This window comes from Pleuronectes platessa, chromosome 11, assembly GCF_947347685.1.
Source record: "Pleuronectes platessa chromosome 11, fPlePla1.1, whole genome shotgun sequence".
NCBI lineage: Eukaryota > Metazoa > Chordata > Actinopteri > Pleuronectiformes > Pleuronectidae > Pleuronectes > Pleuronectes platessa.
The window spans coordinates 1,481,530-1,502,028 of record NC_070636.1 but is presented as its reverse complement, the minus strand read 5'-3'; the positions used below and the strand labels follow the sequence as shown (position 1 = coordinate 1,502,028).

Below are 20,499 nucleotides of genomic sequence, written 5' to 3'. Positions count from 1 at the left end.
AGATACCAAGGTTCAGTTCTGCTGCTGCTCTCAGGTCTAACGACGCCAAGCTTCAGCTAACAGAGAAGAGTTTAATGTGTGTGTGTGTGTGTGTGTGTGTCTGTGTGTGTCAGAGGCCTCCACATACCTCCCCAGGATCTCCAGCAACTCAGCCACCCCGTTGAAGTGCTCCGTCTCATAAACAAAACTGCAGAGCGGCCGGAGGACAGAGGAGACAAAAGACAGAAGACAAGAAAAAGGTTACACAACTAAAACAAAAGAGCAAAGTTGGCAAAAGCAGAAGTGGTATTCACACACGTTCTGGGAAACCTCCTCACTTGAGAAGTCAAGACTTCTTACAGGGATTTAGGAAACTTAGACGTTGCCCATTACACTTTATTTTAAAAGGGTTTGATTGAAAATAAATAGATATATCTTGTTCAGGCTGGAGATGCACTTGCTGTTAAAGTCATGTACACACGTCTACACATCAAGTATATCTCCATCCTAACAACGGGCCTCGACTGGACGAAGGGCCAATCATAGCTTTGAATCTCTATAAAGACAAGGTCACAGGGGAGTGAACCCCACCGACTTCAAACCAGTAAGTGACCTTAAAGAACTTCAGGAAACATTTCCTCCTCTGCTTATGAAACTGTTGAGCTTCTTTAAAGGACGCTGAGCAGTTTCCACCTCAGCAGATCTCTAAAGGGCCGAGACCTTTGGTTAATAACTTTTATCTTCACCAGGATCTCGCCTCGACTGTGAAGGAGAATTCTTAGAAAACGTCTCAATTCTGAGAATGTTCTTTATATTTCATCACCAGGAGCAGGAGGCTGCTGATGGTCTTTAAATAAATCAGAGAAAAGACCCAAAAAAGACCAAACAATTATTCATACACAAGCTGGGAACCAAAACTAATCCACTCACCGTAGAAAAATATTATTGATCTGTTTTCGTATAAAAGCCCTCAGCCCCAGGAATTTGCCGTAGATTCTATGCAAGACTGTCTTCAGGTAGTCTCTCTCCCGAGGATCCTCGCTGTCAAACAACTCCAAGAGCTGGAGAGACGGAGGAGACACAGACAGACATGATCACATGTCTCGTCCAAAATGTTGAGACAAAGGAACTGCATCAGATCCTAACAGGAGATCATAAACCAGTATGACCTGTTACCTGCGGACTGGAAACTCACCTGTAGGACAAACTTCTGGTCTATGTACTTTTTGGCAATGCTGGGCTGGAATTCCTGACTCTCCAAGAACCGGATGAAGAACTCGTAAACCAACTGGAGAGGGATGAAGAAGAAGAAGAAGAAGAAGAAGAGAGGGGGGGATGGGGAACAGACAGAGGACGGAGAGAAAAAGTCATTTATGTTAAAACAATAATGAAACGTCCTCCTCGTCTTTCACTGCCCACCTTCTTCGATCAACAAAAATCCAAACACTGACGGGTTCCTCTTTAAAAAACGAGAGCCGCCAAACTAACCCTGAAACACCGGGACTGGGCTGGAGTCAAAGGAGAGGTAACGGCAGGTCAAAGGTCACGATAGGTACTGAGGAGGGTGGAAGCAGGTACAGAAAAGAACATCAGGACCGGCCTGGACGTGGACGATGAGGGACTTGGATGATCGGGAGAATCGGAAACATTTCTTATGACTTTGGAAAAGTTGTGTGCGAATGGGACAACGAAAAGAAAAAAGAGGTTTTACCAGGAAGCTTCTCCTTGAGATTTGCATCTCATTTCTAAAGGAGTCCTGGGCAGCAGGCACACAGAGAAGGAGGAGGGGACATGAGAGTCTCTAGACCTGGACCCCAAAACTGGACCATCACAGAGTATTAACAAAACCCAGGAGCCAAATCCAACCAGCAGGTCAATGGCACCAACGGTATTGGACATGGTGACAGGGTAAAGGTTCTGTGTTCATAAAGATCTTTTCTAGTCTCATTCACTCGGGTCAGTCGCTCTCACAGTGAATCTATGGGCAGTTCTTTTCTATGAGGAGCAACTCGGGGTTGAGTCTCTTGCCCAAGGACACTTCAGCAGGCAGGTGGGGAAGACTGGGATCGAACCAACCGAAGATAAGAGAGAAAGCAACAACACGCTCGTGCCTAGCTTAGCATTTAACACAATGGTAAACTGTTAGTCTGGTCTAGATAAACCTAACGCTGGTTAATTCACATGCAGAGTCCAGTTTGTGTCACACGTCCACAAACTGGTCAAAACAACAACATGTGCAGTTACAACAATAAAAGCTGGAAACAGACATTTTCTTATTCCCAAAGTGGAAATAGAGGCTGAATGGATTATTCTGGTCACAACTGGTTTTGTGCTTTTTGTTATCTTCAAACTAAAAGCTGGGCTCAGCCACTGTAACTGGAAACACTGGTTTAGCAGAAGCTGCACAGGAGAGGTTCAGCTGGTCACACGTTGTCGTCTCTGATCCTCAGTTTGTGTATCACTCCAACAAGAAGCCACGTGTTCATTGACCAACGCACACCAGCAGTAGTGTGGTTGTGTTTACCTGTAAGTGCGGCCAGGAGGCCTCGAGCGTGGGCTCGTCCTCCTCAGGGTCAAACTCGTTACTGTCGCTGGGCGGAAGGGTCCGGAATATGTTGTGAGACACCTGGAGGACGACAACACAGAGGACACGTTAAACAAGTGAGAGTGATTGTGTGAATGAATACGACTCACGATCAAGTGATGAGCAGACGGGAAGATATCAGTTCAAATAAACTCCACAGACTTAAAGACAAAACCTGATTGTTGTGAAAATGACTGAAATGTTGCTGCTAACAAAGAGGAAACTGGACTAAGAATCATTCTGTCTCTATAACCATTCTGGCATATTCCTTTCCTTCAGTCCCAGACCTCTACATGGTGACTCTGTGTGTGTCTGTGTGTCTGTGTGTGTTTGTGTGCGACCTCCTCACCATTTTGACGACGTCCGGGTAGGCCTGCTCCGTCAGGTAGCCCCGGCTCACGGTCACGTAGTCCACCAGCTCGTTGAGCGTGGAGCGCTTGTACTCCTTCATCTTGAGGTCCGACAGCGTGTCCATGAAGTCAAAGACAGTACAGCACTGCTGCAGCTTCTTCAGGAACAGCTCGGGCTGCTCCGGCGCTGGCACGTCTGATCCACAGGGAGAGAAGAGTTCGTTAGTGAAGAGCTCACTGGTTTGACTCCACTCTCCATGTGTGCTCTTTAATGATCAAAAGATAGAAGCAACTCATCTTCATATTTGTATTCATTCTTTATTATTCATGTATTTATTGTCACACATGCGGTTGATTTGTTTGTTTGTTCCATTTCCTGTCTCTCCTGCTTTCCTCTTTTAGAATTCATTGATTTAGAATAATTTTACCGTTATTGAGCATTAAGCAGTAATTTGATCTTTTTACACGAGGCTCTCTTTTCTGTTGCTGACGAAGCGGTTTCCCGACACGGGAAGTGACAGCAGGGCTCCACTGTGTGGTATCAGGGAAGTGACTTGTTCAGCAGCAGCAGGGCTCCACTGTGTGGTATCAACAGAGGATGAAGCGGGTGGTTGGTCTGAGCAGCACAGAAACCTGTTCCTCGTCCCTGTAGATCTGCAGGAGTGTGACGACCTCATTGTGGAGCAGCGAGTGCTGAGCTGTCACACACATGTACAACAAGCACACAGCAGCAGGTGTGTGTGTTGTGGTTGCACAGCGACAGACGAGGTGGGGGGGGTTGCACAGAGTTCAGAGCTGCAGGGACACGCTTCATGCTCGTCCCTGTTCGTCACAACTCAAGACCTGATCTCCACGTCCCTGCAGGACCGGGCTGGTTGTTATATAAGAGATAAGCTGCTGCTCCGAAGGCAGTGTGTGTGTGTGTGTGTGTGTCTGTGTGTAAATTACACTTCAAAGTGCTTGTTAATTTGAATTCTACTGCACAAATCTGGATATAAATTAATGAGAAACTTTGCAAGTAACCAAGAAATTACCTTTTCACCTCATCATAATCTGAGAGTTGTTGATTAATAGATTTATTGTCACTCCAGGGATCTGGTGAATAGTCACACACACACACACACACACACACACACACACACACACACACACACACACACACACACACACACACACACACACACACACACACACACACACACACACACACACACACACACACACACACACACACACACACACACACACACACACACACGCTTGTTTATCCTAAACGACTCCAACATGTAATGGTGTCTTTCTTAAGATTCATGCCCCGGCCCTATTTAGTTTAAAACCCTGATTCAACAAGTCGGAATGAAAAGCTTCACCTCTCTTCCTGAAGCTCTGACCCTTCACAGAGGAAGTGCTGTTTCCTGTCCTGGGAAACAAACCTGAGCAGATCTCATCCAGCGCATTGAAAGTGATTAAACTGAACGTGTTTTCATCCAAATGCCACTAGCTGCTCACGACCTGTTGAACTCCTGCTTCAGCTCAGCTCAGCTCAGCGAGTCCAGCCAGGCCAGCACCAAACAAACCCAGACCCCGACTGGCTGGAGAGAGTCCTGACCGGGCCCTGCAGGCTCCAACCCCTGATCCAGAAACATATTTCATTCTCTTGACTTTAACAACCAGTGCTGAGAGAATCATCTTCAGTCTGATTTCTGTTTTCTATCAACTAGAATCAACACACGATGGTTTAATGCCTCCATCAACCAGTGGAGTTCCGTCTGCATACGTTTGTTTTCATTCGGTCTTGTTCTGCTCCGTGTCAGACTTTTTAAAACTCCCTCAGGTGACGTTTCTCTTCTTCTAGCTACGAGCTCATGGTTCTATATCGTCCTTCCACTGTTCGGTGTCACGTTCACTCTCTGACATATTTGTTTGTTTTGCCTTCATGCAAATTCCCTGCAGGCACCTGTGTGACCCTCCAAACTAGGAAATCATGAAGAACTAGAATGAACTTATCTTTCTAATACAATAAACCGTCCTAGATACCAAGCAGCTGGTGAACAGCTCCAAGTATCAAAGTGCAAATATGTCAGCTCTAAACTTTATGACACAGACAAGCCCATAAACCTGATATGAATTAAAAAAGAATGTGCGTTGCTGTAGCACGTATTGTGAAATGTAGAAATTAAAAGGTGTGTGTGCACCAGCAGCTTCAAGGTCTGTGTGTCATGATCAAATACAAGGGGACATATTCTTTAGGCGTGTGTGCAAAACTACAATAAGAGCAAAATGAAAGTTAGAAAAAGTAATGTAAAGAAGTAAGTCGTGCTACATTATTAAACTCTATTCACGCTTATGTAAAACTAAGCAAATCTGCGGTGTGGTGTGACGTGTTCACAGAGCAGCAGACGTGAGCCCAGATATACAACTGGAATAATAAATGCACACTTGTTATAGTTGTATAAAGTGAGTTCGAGTGTGTGTTCTGGTTCTTCTTCCTCTAGATACAGTGGTGTTACAGTACACTGTAGCTCATCACAGTAATTGGCGCCTGCAGGATCCGGGGTCTGCTGGTGCTGCAGGAGCCCGGGGGCCCCTCAGGAGCCCCTCAGGAGCCCGGGGGCCCCTCAGGAGCCTCGGGCCTCGGGACCCTGCGGCTCCGCTGCTCTAGGAGTACGTGCACGGTCTTAAAGGAAGCTATTAATAGACAGATAATCACACAGGACACAGTAATCCCCCTGCAGAGACACAGAGCGCAGAGCTAACCGGCTTGCAGAGTGAGGAACAAAGAGACTGAACTGCTGCTGTGCACAGAGGAGAGTGTGACTGTGTTTCAGAATGAACGTGTAGGTCTGGACTAGAATATCCCTGAATCTGCCCTTCATACACATCAGAGAGAATCAAGGAACAGAAACACACAGTAAAAGAAACGCACAAACACAAACACACACAGATTGATATATCAGCACAGGGAGCCGCCTGTCAAGCTTTTGAGTTCACAAATCAAACATCAGCACAAGATTATTTTGTTCACTGGTAAATGAAGGGAGGGAATCGGTGGCTAATGGTTTATAATGGAGAAGTGAAAAGTGGCAGTTGATATCTTCGTTAGTCAGCATTACTTGTTTGGATATTGAAGATATTCAAATCATAAAAAGTCATATTTATATACCATACCCATTAAGCTCTCCCTCAGATGGTGATGTAATGTGCAGCTGGACTCGGTGTGGATGACCGTTCAACTTGTGCACCTCTAAACATCACATGTGGAACAGCTTGTAATAATAAGCAACTGTAATGTCCACTGACTTCCAATGTCTCTCTCTCTCTCTCTCTCTCATCAGCCTCCTGACGTCAACAACAAGTGAAGGTGTAAATATGAGAACAAAACAAACACGTGGGTAACACTGAAGAGGAAGAACTCAAATCTGTGCGAGACTCAAAGTAATTAGAGCAAAACCAGGCATTAGAATAATATATTGATATTAAAATTGACCTTTTCAGTCCTAATTAATATCATTTTTAGTCGCCTAAGGCTCAATGTGTCGTTTGTGTATCAGTAAAGTGAAACGTTCAGGATGACAAAAGAAATTACACAAGATCACTTTTCCTTAATCTGCTGGTTCTGCATGTGCTTCTGTTCTGATCAGCTAATGTTTCCTCTACAGACATGATTAAAGGAAACCAGTGCAAATTAACTGGGTAAATATTCAGAGAAATTTGTGTTGGTTTCTCTCCATGTTTGACAGCAACAGGCCACGTCCTCGACTCGCTGGTTCCCAGTGTCAAACCAGAGCAACACACCTGAGGCTTCCACCAGGAAGGTGGCGTGAGAACAGAAAACAAGCTTCTTCTAAATCACAAAGGACAGGACAGGAAAATGATTTCAAAATCACACTTGGTATTTGTGGGGCCAGAGGAAGAGCCGTGATACAATATTAATAAACTGTGAATAGACAGGGGACCAGTGCTCTGAAGCAGCAGCAGGGACTGGGACTCTGGGATTCTGATAACAGCACGTTCATGATGTTTCAGACAGAAAGCTGCAACCACACAACCACACAACCAGTTTACAACGGGCACTGCACTGGTTTATTATGAATTCAACTGACCAGACCGATGTGACCTGATCCCCCAGCTCTCCATGACTGAAACTACCCATATCACTGAGGGCATTTACATCTACCATCCATCTTTATCCCCAAATCCATTTAGCTCACACAAATGTGATGTTTCTCTTTTAATCCAGCGGCCACTGTGACCACTGTACGAGTCACTGATCCGCCTCGTCAGCCTCGGGGCATGAGCCAGCCGTCATTTAGAGGATTACCACGGCTCCATCGCAGAGGCAGCAGCTAGCGGACATCACTCAGTGAAACGTGGGCTTCATCAGCATCTGTGTCAGCTGGACCAGAGAGGAGTCAGCCGTCGACTCCATTACAGGATTGTCTCCGCTTGCTTTTTGTCGTTTCACATTTTCTGTCCAGCCTCGACTGGACGATGTTGGGTTGAAGGTTATTACAAGGCTCATGTGTTTTAGACCAGTGAAGGGCCACATGTTTATTGGAGAGGAAACAGCCAATCAGAGCTTTGACATCCATCTCTTATTGATCATTGACCCCCCCCAAAAAAGGCCAAGAAAATGACAATGACCTGGAGAGAACCAGGTCATTGTGAAGAAAGTTGATCTGATGGTATGAGATCTGCACACCAATGTTACAATAAGCAATTTTCTAGATTAAGAGGATTAATAGAAAAGATAGTTGACATATTAATTATTAGTTGCAGCCCTGTGTTAAATGACCATATATCTCTGGGCAAAGGGATGAATTTTCATAATTAGAGAATCGGAGCTGCTGCACATGGACCTGAGCTGACAGAACACGTCCACTACTACATGAAAACATGGAGTAGAGATTGAAGATGACTGTTGATGGCAGATCACCAGACTATAAAAGCTTCACTATTTCTCATGAAGCAAACCGGTCTCATATCAACACGACTATTCTGAGATGCTTTACGAGTGTGGTGCCGGCCGGTGGAAACACTGATGCTCCGGCTGTCGCAGTCCAGGCCTGGTGTCTCTCTCTCTCTCTCTCTCTCTCCATTCCTGTTCTGTCCCTCGGCCAGGGAAGACACTCTCATTAGCGCTCCCTTGGCAGAGGAAAGAGAGAAGTCGCGGCTCCTTAATTAATGGTGGAAAGAAGCTTAACGACTCGCAGCACCAGAGACAGAGCAGCACCAGAGACAGAGCAGCACCAGAGACAGAGCAGCACCAGAGACAGAGCAGCACCAGAGACAGAGCAGCAGCAGCAGAGACAGAGCAGCACCAGAGACAGAGCAGCAGCAGCAGAGACAGAGCAGCACCAGAGACAGAGCAGCACCAGAGACAGAGCAGCAGCAGCAGAGACAGAGCAGCAGCACGACTCGCCACACGAGCTCCGTTAACTTCAGCTAATCACATGACGGCATTTATCTGCTGATCACATGTGGACACACATCCCATTTCAGGAGAGTAGCAAATACAAATCTGTTGTTTTAATGTTGGTGTGTGTGTGTGTTTGTCATCTTAAATCTATCATCAAGTATTAGATACAGAGTGTAGTCAGTCAATCATGACACATTTAACATACTACACAAAACTGCAAAAAGCCATAAGCATCCCTACTGGCTAACAGCTTCAGTGTAGTATTAAATGACCCCTGCATGAACTTAAAGGCCCCCCCCCACACACACACAGAAGGGCACTGCTTAGGCCGGGTCAAACACACGGATCACACAGCTGGAAACAGCACAATGCAGCAAAGACAAAGAAACACTTCAGGAACAATAAGAAGAGACATTAAGAAGAAAGAACAAAATGAGTGAGATTCAAAAGACAAACTAAGTATTTCAAATCTGCAGTTCCTGCCTCAACACGTGTCTGTGGGTTATGTCTCACTGAAGTTGACCTTTGACCTTTATGATCTTATTAAACATTTGAATTAAATTCTGTCCTGATAAACAGAAGACTTGAGTTCACAGGGACTTTGACCTTTGACCCTTAAACTCTAATCAACTCATCCTGGTGAATGTTTGTGTTATCAAATTCCCTCCGGACATTCTTGATAAAACATGTTCACAAAAACTATTTTTTCAATATATATATCTTCAATATTTGGTTATTTTTCTTCTTAGTTATTTATAATAAAGTTTCTGGTTAAACTGTAACACATCAAATCTCTTCAGATTGCTCCCTCACGTCAGCTCCGTCAGTCGGGCTCTAACTTCAACAATGTTGTAGCTTCTAAAAAAAGAAAGTTATTTGTGTGTATTATGGAAAACACACTGCGCTCCACTATTCAAAGCTCGTTGTGTTACGCAGGCAGCGCTGCAGACTTCAGTGGAAACACAGGTCCTGGAAGAGAAGCATGGGGGGGGGGGGGGGGGGGGGGGGGGGGGGGTAAGATGACCAGGAGACCAACTCCTTCAGAACAGTCCACACACACTCAGTGTAAAGGGGAAAGCCCCTTGTCGCTAACAGCAGTGTGTGTGTGTGTGTGTGGGCGAGCAGGCTTGAGTTACGGCAGGAGAGAGAGAGAGAGAGAGCTGCTCCAACAGATGGACTCAGCAGGGGACTGAACCCGGCCTAAAGGTCAGTGTGTAGGATGTCATGTGCCGGCTGAGATCATATTATGTATGTACACAAACTCCATGTTCCCAGTCATCATATAACGGTATCAACAGAGGACGTTAAAGGGATAGTTCACGGAAAAATGTAAATGTACTCTTTATCCACTCAGCACTGTGTCACTGGACGGGGGGGGGGTGAAGTGTTTGACTCCACAGAACACTTCTGGAGTCTCGGGGGTTAAACATCCGAGTGTCCACAGGCCCCAGCGTTCACAGAAGACTTCAATACTTCAATAGTCGTCGTAACATATATTACAATCCATGTTTTGCGAGTCGGGACGGACGTGGATGTAAACTGAAACTTGACGGAGGCTCAACAATCGCAGGGTGGTAGTTTTCAGTTTAATCATTAACAGAATATAATTTGTGCCAGTGAGCCACAGTTCAAGTTAATCAAACACACACATATCAAATGAAGTCTCTGTTAATGATTCAGCTGTTTAACGGCCATTAGAACACACATTAAATTGACTGAAGGGGCTCCTGCTGTGGAGAACAACTGACTCTGTGGTGGAGTCGCATCTTAAGGTTCCGGCTCCGAGTTAAGAACCAAACGTCCTCAAGACGTCTTTATACTGGGTTTCCTCTCCCAGCAGTCACTGCTGTCTCTACTGGGCCTATAAGCCATTGAGGTTACACATTACATAAAGGATTACAGCGACAACAGATGATAAACGCTGACTGTCACAACATCTGTTCGCTCCTCAGAGCGGGAACACGGACATGACCCAGCAACATGGCCTCAACCAGCGGTCCATGCAGATATCCACAGGAAGCTGACCCAGGACCAGCTGCTCGACCGCCATGATGCTGGGATGTTGACATCCACATGTATGTACTGTGCTAAACACACAACACAGCGCAAAGGGCCACGTGCCTCCTGCTACAAGTGGAAAGCTACAGGTTCAATTCAAGTTCAAGTTTGTATTTGTGTTAGTAGAGACACAACTCTGTGTTCTGTCTGTTTCTGCTGAGCAACGTTTGTTCCTCGTTCCCTCACTGAGAATCTGACATCTGGAGATTTAAACGCTTCTTCAAGCCAAACGTCATCAGTTCTGAATTCAATCAGCAACGTGACAACGATCCCAAACACACGGCTGCAAAGAGCCATGAAGAACCAGGAGACCAGAGGGTGAGGCCCCCACAGAGCCCTGATCTCAGCCCCATGGAGTCGCTCTGGGATCGGAGACGACACATCCACACAACAACTGACACAACTTCTCCAAGACGTCGGGGAAAACAAGGGAAACAATCTTTATAATACTGAACACGTGTCACCTCTATCATATTGGACATGCTGCAGTGTTGGGTCACTTTAGGAGCAGACACAGTGAAGGGATCACAGATACATGGATGTGCATGTAGTGCAGGAGCTCAGTGGTATCGATCACTCTCACAAACACACGAGTTGAGTCTATAAAGTGACTTTCCTAAAGTAAAAATGTCTTTGCAGCTACAAACTGACCTAGAAGTGTTGGTTTGATATCATCACCTGGAGAACGTCTCACAACATCAGGCTCAATGAGCTCCTGATCCCACAGACCAGTCAAACCAGTCAAACATCTGATCTGGTTTCCTCTTTCAAACGAACACAGTCTGACTTTAAGGGTTAAATAACAGTTCAATCTGCTGGCCACTCGTTGATAGACTCATCTTTATTGTGTTTTATTATTCTATGTTCTGTTTCTTGTTACATCCTCGTTTGACTGACCTGTGGTAGATTTAGACTTCAGATACCAGAGCTGTTAATGCACTGACGTCAGACTCTGATATGTGAAAAGTGACAGAACTAAAAGGCCCAGTCTGCCCAGTACAGAACTACGTCTACAGATATGTGCAGGCCCTGTGTAGGCTTCGATTTGCGTAATGGAATACCTCCAGCGTGTATATACATGTATATATATATAGATATAGATATAGGGCCCAGATCCAAACTCCCTGTGGCCTCCTTAGCTCCGTGTTCTCAGGTCTCATATAAGCGTGTCTGCAAGGCGCCAGGCTGCTGTCAATCATTAACACACGTCGTGGTCCAGGGTAAACTTTGCACCAGCTCCTGCGGCCGACACCACAGCAGATGGAAGAGCCACAGAGGGAGGGACAAGGTGTCACAGGTACTAAAGAGATTCCTCCCTGAGAGAGACTATGATACCAGCTCAGTGACGGACACAAGCCGTTTGCAATATTTACTTTTGAGGAACTTGTGATGACAGTTAAACTTATCCACAGAGCACGGAGCTCAGACACAAGCAGCAGCAGCAGCTTGTGGTTTGTGTTCTTCTGTTGTTGTGTTGTTGGAGTCGGGTGTGAACACTCACTGGGGTCAGAGGTCACGTTCCCTCTGTGCAGTTCAACGAATAAACATTACATTAAAAACAACCTCCAGTCTCCTTGTGTCAAAGTTTCTATTTCTACTCCAGTTGTTAATAATGCTTGTTGTGTTGGTTTATAATTTCTTCCATGAAGAGACATTTTCTACACACTACTGTAAATCATCAAAGGATAACAGTGTCACATGATGCACTCAAATTACTGATCTGTTGAAAGGATGATTTGATTAATCAACTTAAAGACAAACCAACAACTCGTGATTCAGGTGGTTTCTCAAACAAAGATACTGGTTCTAGTTTTCAAATGTGAATATGTTCTGGTTTTGTTGGTCATGTATTCATGAAAGAGAAAATCTTTGGGTTTTGATCTGTAGGTCTGAGAAAACAAGACATTTCAAAACGTCCCCTCGAGTTCCCAGTAAACATGATGGTTACTTTTTATGACTTGATAACGGACAGATATCATATTACTGGAAAAAAAATCATCGTAAACATTTACAGTGTCAGAGCAGTGTTGTCTGAGTGTAGCCGGACACATTAACTGACAGGTCACAGGTTGGAACCCTGTGACAGCTGATGTGTCAGAGCATCATCACAGAAGACAAAGAGATCCTTCACGGGACTCACATAGCAGGGATTCCTCCAGCTGTGAGCAGCTCGGCATCGAACTCTACACAACGGAGCGTCCTTCACTTCAGCTCACTCAGCACCTTCTGCTGCCGAGTCTCCACAACACAGGTCAACGTGTGGCCGTCAGTCAGCACATGCTAATCTTCACCACCGTGAGCCAGACTATGGTTTACTTTAGATTTGATCTACTGGAGAGAAACTTCAACGCTTCTTCAGGGCAGAACATTTCCCCAAAGAATGATTAACTTAAACTAAAAACCACGAAGGTCCCGATCTAAGACTTATTCTGAGTTATCAAAACATCTGTTTATTTGTAAAGTATTTATTAAACCAAATTAAATCTAAACAAACTAGGTCCATCAGATTCTTATCAAACAGTCTTAATATTCCCTGCTTGGTCTGTCCAGGACTTCAAGTCAAAATTCCAAAAACTCCTAGAGAAAAAACAATGCTCATAATTCTTCTGAGGATTGATTTGCTGTAATTGCTTGCTGGTCACATGGTTATTGATTTTAAATCTATAAATATTTCATACTGCAGCTCTGGAACAGTCGCTTGTCTTTACACAATATTTTACTGAAATCTGACAGTTTCATGTCCCGTTAGTAAAAGTATTAGTTCATTAATTCACTAGTTAATCAACAACGGGATTTGCTGCTTTTCTGTTTTATATTTTTATCAGATAAATGTTAAACTGAAGAAAACAAGCTTTGCTTAAAAACACTTCTGACCTGTCCAGTTGATTAACGGTCTCAGCACTAATTAGTGAAACGCTTCATGTTGGTTCTGTTCCAGTCGAGGAGATGGAAGCTCAGCTGGGACAAACTTCACTTCAAGAATCTCTCAGGAGCAAAAGGGGGATTTCTTGGTGAACTCTGGGTTCTTTTCCATTTGGCGCCAGTTTCAGCTCAGAACAGGTTTGATCTTCAGCCAGAGACTGAATCCAGCGTCTCAGATGACAGTATGTGCTCCACTACAACACGTCTCTCCCATGGGGAACCGAGAGGATGAAATGTGCTCGTTCTGCCAGTGCACTTTCCATTGAGCGCTCAGCCAGTGAAAACACTCGTCTTCTGTTACCAGTCCCAGTCCATTTTAAGTCCACCTTTCCATCGGCCTCACACACACACATGACAGGCTGGGCCGGCTGCTGGGAGCGACAGCCCCTGACAGCAGGGGCTAACTTTAACACTCCATGCTCCTGTGCTAGCAACTATGTGCCCCCCCCCCACTACACCCGCACAAACACAACTGTCACTCACTCAATCGAGTTGCCGCTCCCTCTTAGGCACCGACGGCAGCAAGCGACAGTCATGGACGTCGCCCGATCGGTCGATCTGAGCCAAACATGTGGACAACAGGAGTTCTGCGGAGCCACGCTCTCTTCTCGTGGCTTGTTTGAAGCGAGTGGAGCTGGAGAAATGTAAAGAGACACCTCCTGTATCAGGTTGCTCCTGAGGGGAGGACGTGCAGGAGGGGGGGGGGGGGGCAAGGCAGCGGGTCAGGGGGCTTCATTGGTCGAACAGAGGCCAGAGGAAGCTGCGGAGGGAGGCCGGGGGGGCGGGCGGCACAGCATTGTACACCTCGCTCTCTTTCTATTTTTTGCTCCTGTGTTTTTTAAAGCCTGCTGCTCAGAGAGGTCAGAGGCAGATGGGCCGTCCTGCACGAGGAGGCTGTGAGCCGGAGACGTTAGAGGAGTTCAGTTCAGGTTGAAGATGCAGACAGAACATTCAGCCACTGGAGGCTGAGCCCACACGGGTCTGGTTCTGAAGAGGTTCTATTCTCCAACGGGCTCTCGTCGTGCTTCCCCAGTTTGTGCCACAGCATCTCTGAGGGGACGGAGGTGGATTCAGGGACGTCACAGCAGCTAACGTCATGTCGGGGGGGAGAAGAGAGCTCCTCCAGGAGAGCTGGGAGAAACACGAAGACATGAACCTGAGCTTCTACTCTCTAATCGTTCTCCTCACTCGATGGTGGACTTCATATTAACTGAGGTGGTTTCAGTTTCCTGGGGACGAGGTAACAGAAAGGAAACTAAATGTTTTTTGATGATGCCTTTTGTTTTGGGGGGGGGGGGGGGGGGGGGGGGGGGGGGCTAATAGTTAAGTTTGCTTTGACTGGGATGCACTTTATTATATTAATTAATATTCAATGCTTAATATAATAAAAGGGATATTACAGAAATATGTTTTGCGTATTCAATAAGTTCGGGGAGTTGCAAGAGATGGATTCAGAAAAAACTGGCTGCAGATTAGAAAAATAAGGTATGATGTCATATGCTGGAAGGAGCCTATAAGTCTTAATTTAATGTTTTTACCATAATAACAAAAAGGTGACGAAACAAACATGGAGGGTTGTTTAAAAATGTTAGCAGGTTTAACTTTGTTACTTTGTACTATTTTACACTAGAAAAGAGGAATAAAGGAAGAATGGAGGATCAGACCAGGAGCTGAGTTTGTGTTTAGCTGTTGCCTGACAGATACTGTCTCCTTCCCCTCCTCCTCTTTCTCCTCTTCCTCCTCTGCTACAGAACATTTAACAGATTCCTAATCCTTCCTCCAGGTTCCCCCCCCCCCCCCCCCCCCCTCTCTCTCTCTCTCTCTGTCTTTATTCCTCCCTCGTTCTACCTCCATCCCTGTGGAGACACTTAATGAAGCCTCAGCTATGTCTCCAGCTGTCACGGTATGTAAATTAGATTAAATAATTCCTACTGTATGGTTACACTATCTCAGTGATGTCTGTTCACACAGCTGCATGGAGGCTGGGTTCACCCGGACACTCTGATGTTGTGGTTACTACACTGACTCCGGTGTTAACCAGGGAGCTGGCAGTCGCCCGTCCCCTCGTCTTCTGAATGTTTACTACTCTACTAGAGACGATTTAACCGTTAGTGATTCAGGAGTGTCCATGTTTGTCTTTGCTCCACACAGTTGTATATCGTCCCTACGGGGAGTTGTGTAGTACTGTTCAGTCCTGTTCTGAAAGATTAGGAGCCTTGCTCAAGGGACGTCTGCCAGTAGCTCAACCTTTTTTTAGATTTCATTGCTGGACTCAAACTTCTTAATTTTTTACTGATTTACTGAAAATGTACCAAAACCCCCAGAGTATGTTCCATACAGAGAAATGGATTGAGTGTTTCAGTGACACCGTTACTACATCATGTCAGGTGACCGTGTGTCATCCTCTCTGTGCCAGGGATCCCCCCCCCCTGAATAAACTGTGCCATCCTCGTCCTCCTCTAAACGTCTGGGAAGGAGCTGCCCTGCCAGCGGGGGGGTTTATGTAATCCAGCACATCTTACCAAGACCCTGCCTGTCACCTCTGGTTTAAGTCTGACCTGTGACGGGGACTGACCCGGGAGGAGGATGAAGATTTGTGCATCATGATGATTTGCTTTTGGAGTCTGCTGAACTGACAGAGCAGAGGATACAGATGAACAGATATACATCCGCCTCTGCTGCTGCTGAGCAACTCAAGGAGGAAGTAAACAGAGAGATAATGGAATTTAAGAAGAAAAACACAGTAAAGCAGATTCCTCCATTAAAGGAGTGAGGAGACAAGGCCCCTCAATTCAATCAAACTTCCCTGAATGTGCCTAATTTTTCTTCATCAAGATTAAGAATTATTCTCTGACTCGCAATGTTAATGAAAGTGATTGAAAAGTTCCTGGATCTGCTCCAAAAATGTACCCAGTTCTTCACTGACTCAAATGAGGTCATTCCACAAAGACTCGTGAAAGTTCCTTCTGTAGTTTTACAAACAAAACAACAGAGTTGAAAACACAACCTCCTTGGCAGAGGGAAAAAAGAGGAATATTAAAAAGATATGCAGCGCAACAAGAAAGATGAAATGAACAGGGTTTGTTTTTGACAGTATAAAGTGAAACCGAGGACTCATATCCTGAATGCCCACGTTCTAATAAATGATAACATCCTCTGCATGTATTAAGAAATGATAGAAAGCGAGAGAACAGGAAATCCGTTTTCAAAAAACAGCGGACGTTGAGCTTTTGAACGTGTCCTAGAAATAAAAAGAAATCTGTTGTATGGTTGTGTCTTTGAATCCAGCAGCACTCACACAGCAGGAGCTTCAAACAACACGTCGGGGGGGAATCTAAAGAAAGAGTAAGTCCCTGCAGAATGTGAAACAACAATGTTCACTTTACAAATGGTACATGCCGCCTTGAAGCAGCAAACCAAAATAGAATCTTCTGCAGAAGAAGTAAAACAAGCCTGAAAACAATAAAAAATCTTTAAAAAAAAATATATAACCGTGACCTCGTTCTCTGAACACTAGTGTAAACCCTTCCCTGATGAGTTGAGCCCTGGGGCCGTCTCAGTCACTGACAGTCAGTTGATAAAGTAAAGCACGTCTCGCTGGCTGTTATATAACTGAGAGAGATTAGAGGTGGACGAGCCCGTGAGTAACAGACACAACAACAGGCCGTCAGTGTGTAGCATACCTGAAGGCCCGGCATGCGTTATGGTCGTATGAGGTCGACAGCGGCTGATTTCATTTATTAATTCAATCTTCCTGGTTAGTGGGTTAACGGGGGGGGGGGGGGTTTGTCGTTCCTCACAGAGAGTCCAGTGTTTATCTGCAGCTCGAGGTTCACAACAGACGAGAGGAAGAGGCCGACTTCATCCTGGTTCTTCCACTTGGTTTACAGTCTGGGAGTGGAAGGTTTGGTTGTTGTTGAAAAGATAGAAACACCTGTTCATGTGTCTCAGGGGAAAATGTAAATATTGTTCTTGTATCAAAACTGAAACAGTAGTTTTTTAAAAATCAGATCAGTGCAGCGCTGACACCTGATCATCCATAAAACCTCCTCTGTGACTTATTATATCATAGACCAGGTACCAGGCTGCAGATCATGTGATCGACATCAGTGCTCGATCCACGTGTCTCAGATCATGTCCCGATCACGTGAGGGGAGCCGCTCTCCTTCAGAGTGTTTTCTCCAAATGCCGGATGTGGTTCACAGAAAACTGATCATTATTAATGTCTTATCTGTCGAATACGACACAAACATGTATATCTACACCACTTCCTGTATCCTCTTCACAGTAAAAGCACTTGGACTGAATCCTATCGTTTGTTTTGTTTTAAGATGTTATTGTTATTGTAGAGCTGCACGATGCACGGCTTCATAACACAGTCCTGGCACATGAGTCATACCAGAAACCGAGAGGCTCTGCAGCAGACACTCAGCAGACATGTGACCTGCGTGAACAAGACACAAGACACAAGACACATCCTCACACACTAATCTGAAGGTTTCCAGGACGGAGAAGTTTGGAAACACGTCGAGAAAGAAAAGAAGTCGTCCACATTCAAGTCCTGATATTTTCTTAACAAGCTGTGATAGAAACACATGATGAATTCTTACAGTTCCACCTCCTCTACAGGAAACCCCTGCTCAGCCGTGTTTGTAGTATTTTCTGTAACCAAGCACCCAACCGCAGAGTAAACAAATCTACTTCCTGTTTAAATATGAACACATTGTTCAAAATACTGTAAAACAACCTTCACCCACATCGACTCCTTTCTCCAGCAGAAGCGCCTCACATCCAGAACCCCAGCTGGGAGCAGAGCCCATGACTTTGTGAAGTGGTTATCATCTCCATGTTATGTTTCATAATGTTCAGTATGTCTCAGCAGGAACACAACACAGTGCAGGAGCAGCAGAGAGTGTTTCACACCCGGCAGCGAAGTCCGTTATCCACCGGGTTTCTAATTCAGGACGCACGGCGCTGCTCTGAGCAGACCGCCCCCCCGACGGGACTGCTCGGGGCTAAACGCAGACTTCCAGTGGACCTGCTGGAGCACCAGACTGGGACTGTACTGGGGAGGTGTGAAATGTGCGGCGCCGTGTGAAAGTGAAGCGACCGTGTGAAAGTGAAGCGACCGGAGACAGAACGTGTGCCGGCTCGGCCACGAGGAAATACAGTGCAATGAAAATAACCTGCGCCGAGAACTGAGAGAACATTCTGTCTGTTGGTTCACACACAGACACACACAGACACACACACACACACACACATACTGCTCATTCTTCGATTACACAACTGTTAGTAACCCACATTAGATATCAATTAAAAACACATTAGACAACATTGATTTCATTCCATGAGGGAGTTCCTGTTACATTTTTTAATTGTCACTTAAGAGAGAGAAACTCAAGTCCACCCCCACCAACTGGGAGGGAACCAGGAAGTGTCTCTCCATGGTTGACACTCTCCTCATACTGGGAGGGAACCAGGAAGTGGCTTTCGATGGTTGACACTCTCCTCTTACTGGGAGGGAACCAGGAAGTGGTTTTCCCTCACACTCAGGCCACAGGTGGAGGATCTGTCTGGTTTCTGTCTGGCAGCATTCCTGTCATCAGCACTGAACCACGTCAAGCCCATACCACACGCTGCCCAGTTCTCTTTGATCTGAATCAGGACATGCCAAATGATATGAAGCGTGATATGTGACCACACCCCCGTGGCTCCATAACATACTGGTATTTCTTATGAAGCCCAGGTGAAATGAAAAATACACATTCCCCGTTTTAATCCTGTGTCCCTGTTCATTTATCTTTTATTTATTATTACATCTAAATCTGTCTTTTCTCTTCCTGTTAAACGAGTTGAGGACTCATGCTGCACTCAGGGGTGTTTACTTAATCAGGTTTTTTTTGGAATTTTTACCCCCCCCCCCCCAGCTACTACATCACGCTGTCCCATTCATCGGTTCAATCTGCAGACGGAGATCAGGTGGTGTGGAGACGTCCTGGAGGACAGAGAGCTCCTAGCTACAGTCACCTCTGGAGCAGTGACGTGGATTCAGGGCTTGTACCTGCTGTACGGTTCCCTTTATGAGAAATATGAATGAATGAATAATTGGTAACTTAATACAATGTGTTATTAAAATTGTCCCCAAACTGGAGTCTGCAGATCAAAGACTCTGATATGACAGGTTTGCTCTGACGTCTGTAATTGTGGTGATCTTCCTGTCTGGGCACTTAACACACAAACACACACACACACACAGACACACACACACACACACACACAGACACAGACACACACACACACAGACACACCAACACCACTCAGACAACAGAGCAAGTCCGACCAGACTCAAAGATTAGCAGTTCCAGTGAAAAAGTAATAATGGCAGATTGAAGATGGGATGAGAGCAGATGGAGAGAATCTCAGTGGCTGGTCTCAGACCTTCTTCTCGAACCAGACTCCCTGGTGGCTCCACGTTTACAGAACCATGTTGTGCAGCTCAGAATTATTTAAACCCTTGTGACAAAGCTACGAGTGGATTTCTGCCGTAGCTTCATGTTATCTTTGGGTCGTCACCCTTCAGTCTCACACATGATCAACCCCAACGTTCACACACTGGCTTCCTCTTACCCTTGAGCAGTGGCAAGGGCGTGAGCTCGATGGGTTTGCCCTGGGAGCGGAACTGGGACGAGCTCTGCGACCGCTTCTGCTTGGCCTTCCTGACAGACTTCCGTGAAAATCCGTCCACTTTGTCCACAGATGGAGACGTGGTGGCTGCCGAGGACATAGCCCTGCTGGGAGAAAGACACAGAGGAGGGACAATCACATTAGACATGAGCTCTCAGTCCACTGGGGACAGAGTGATTAACCACAGATTTACAGAATTAAACTGGACTTCAGCTGATGTGGAGTTTCAAAAGCATTTAGATATTTTATGATCTGTTCAATTAGAGATGGAGAGAATATTCAATACCATTAGGCCAAATTGTATTTATGTCAAAACAAATGCAAGACTTCTGTTTATGTTTTGAGGACAGATCAAATCCACCTGCGTCTAATGTTTGCTGATATGAACCAATATGAAAAGTTGTATTTTAAAGAATATACAAGGTAGAAAAGATGTGCTTTCATGTTTATAATTCATTTTCTAAATTTAGTTCATATTTATATTTGTTTAAAGGTTTATG

At 45.4% G+C, this 20,499-nt stretch overlaps 2 protein-coding genes across 2 annotated transcripts in view; one reads left to right on the top strand and one right to left on the bottom strand.

Annotated features, from left to right (window-relative positions):
- Nucleotides 1-20,499, top strand: part of LOC128450900 (E3 ubiquitin-protein ligase TRIM35) — a 454,970-nt gene that overhangs the window by 308,408 nt on the left and 126,063 nt on the right. The gene's annotated exons all lie outside the window — the stretch shown is intronic.
- ppp2r5eb (protein phosphatase 2, regulatory subunit B', epsilon isoform b) overlaps nucleotides 1-20,499 on the bottom strand; it is a 29,330-nt gene that overhangs the window by 4,721 nt on the left and 4,110 nt on the right. The window contains exons 2-7 of the mRNA XM_053434657.1: nucleotides 19,943-20,106; nucleotides 2,913-3,109; nucleotides 2,504-2,605; nucleotides 1,175-1,267; nucleotides 910-1,040; nucleotides 128-187 (exon numbers count right to left, since the gene is read on the bottom strand). Of these exons, the coding sequence (XP_053290632.1) occupies nucleotides 128-187; nucleotides 910-1,040; nucleotides 1,175-1,267; nucleotides 2,504-2,605; nucleotides 2,913-3,109; nucleotides 19,943-20,106 (747 nt within the window). The remainder of the gene's footprint in view (nucleotides 1-127; nucleotides 188-909; nucleotides 1,041-1,174; nucleotides 1,268-2,503; nucleotides 2,606-2,912; nucleotides 3,110-19,942; nucleotides 20,107-20,499) is intronic.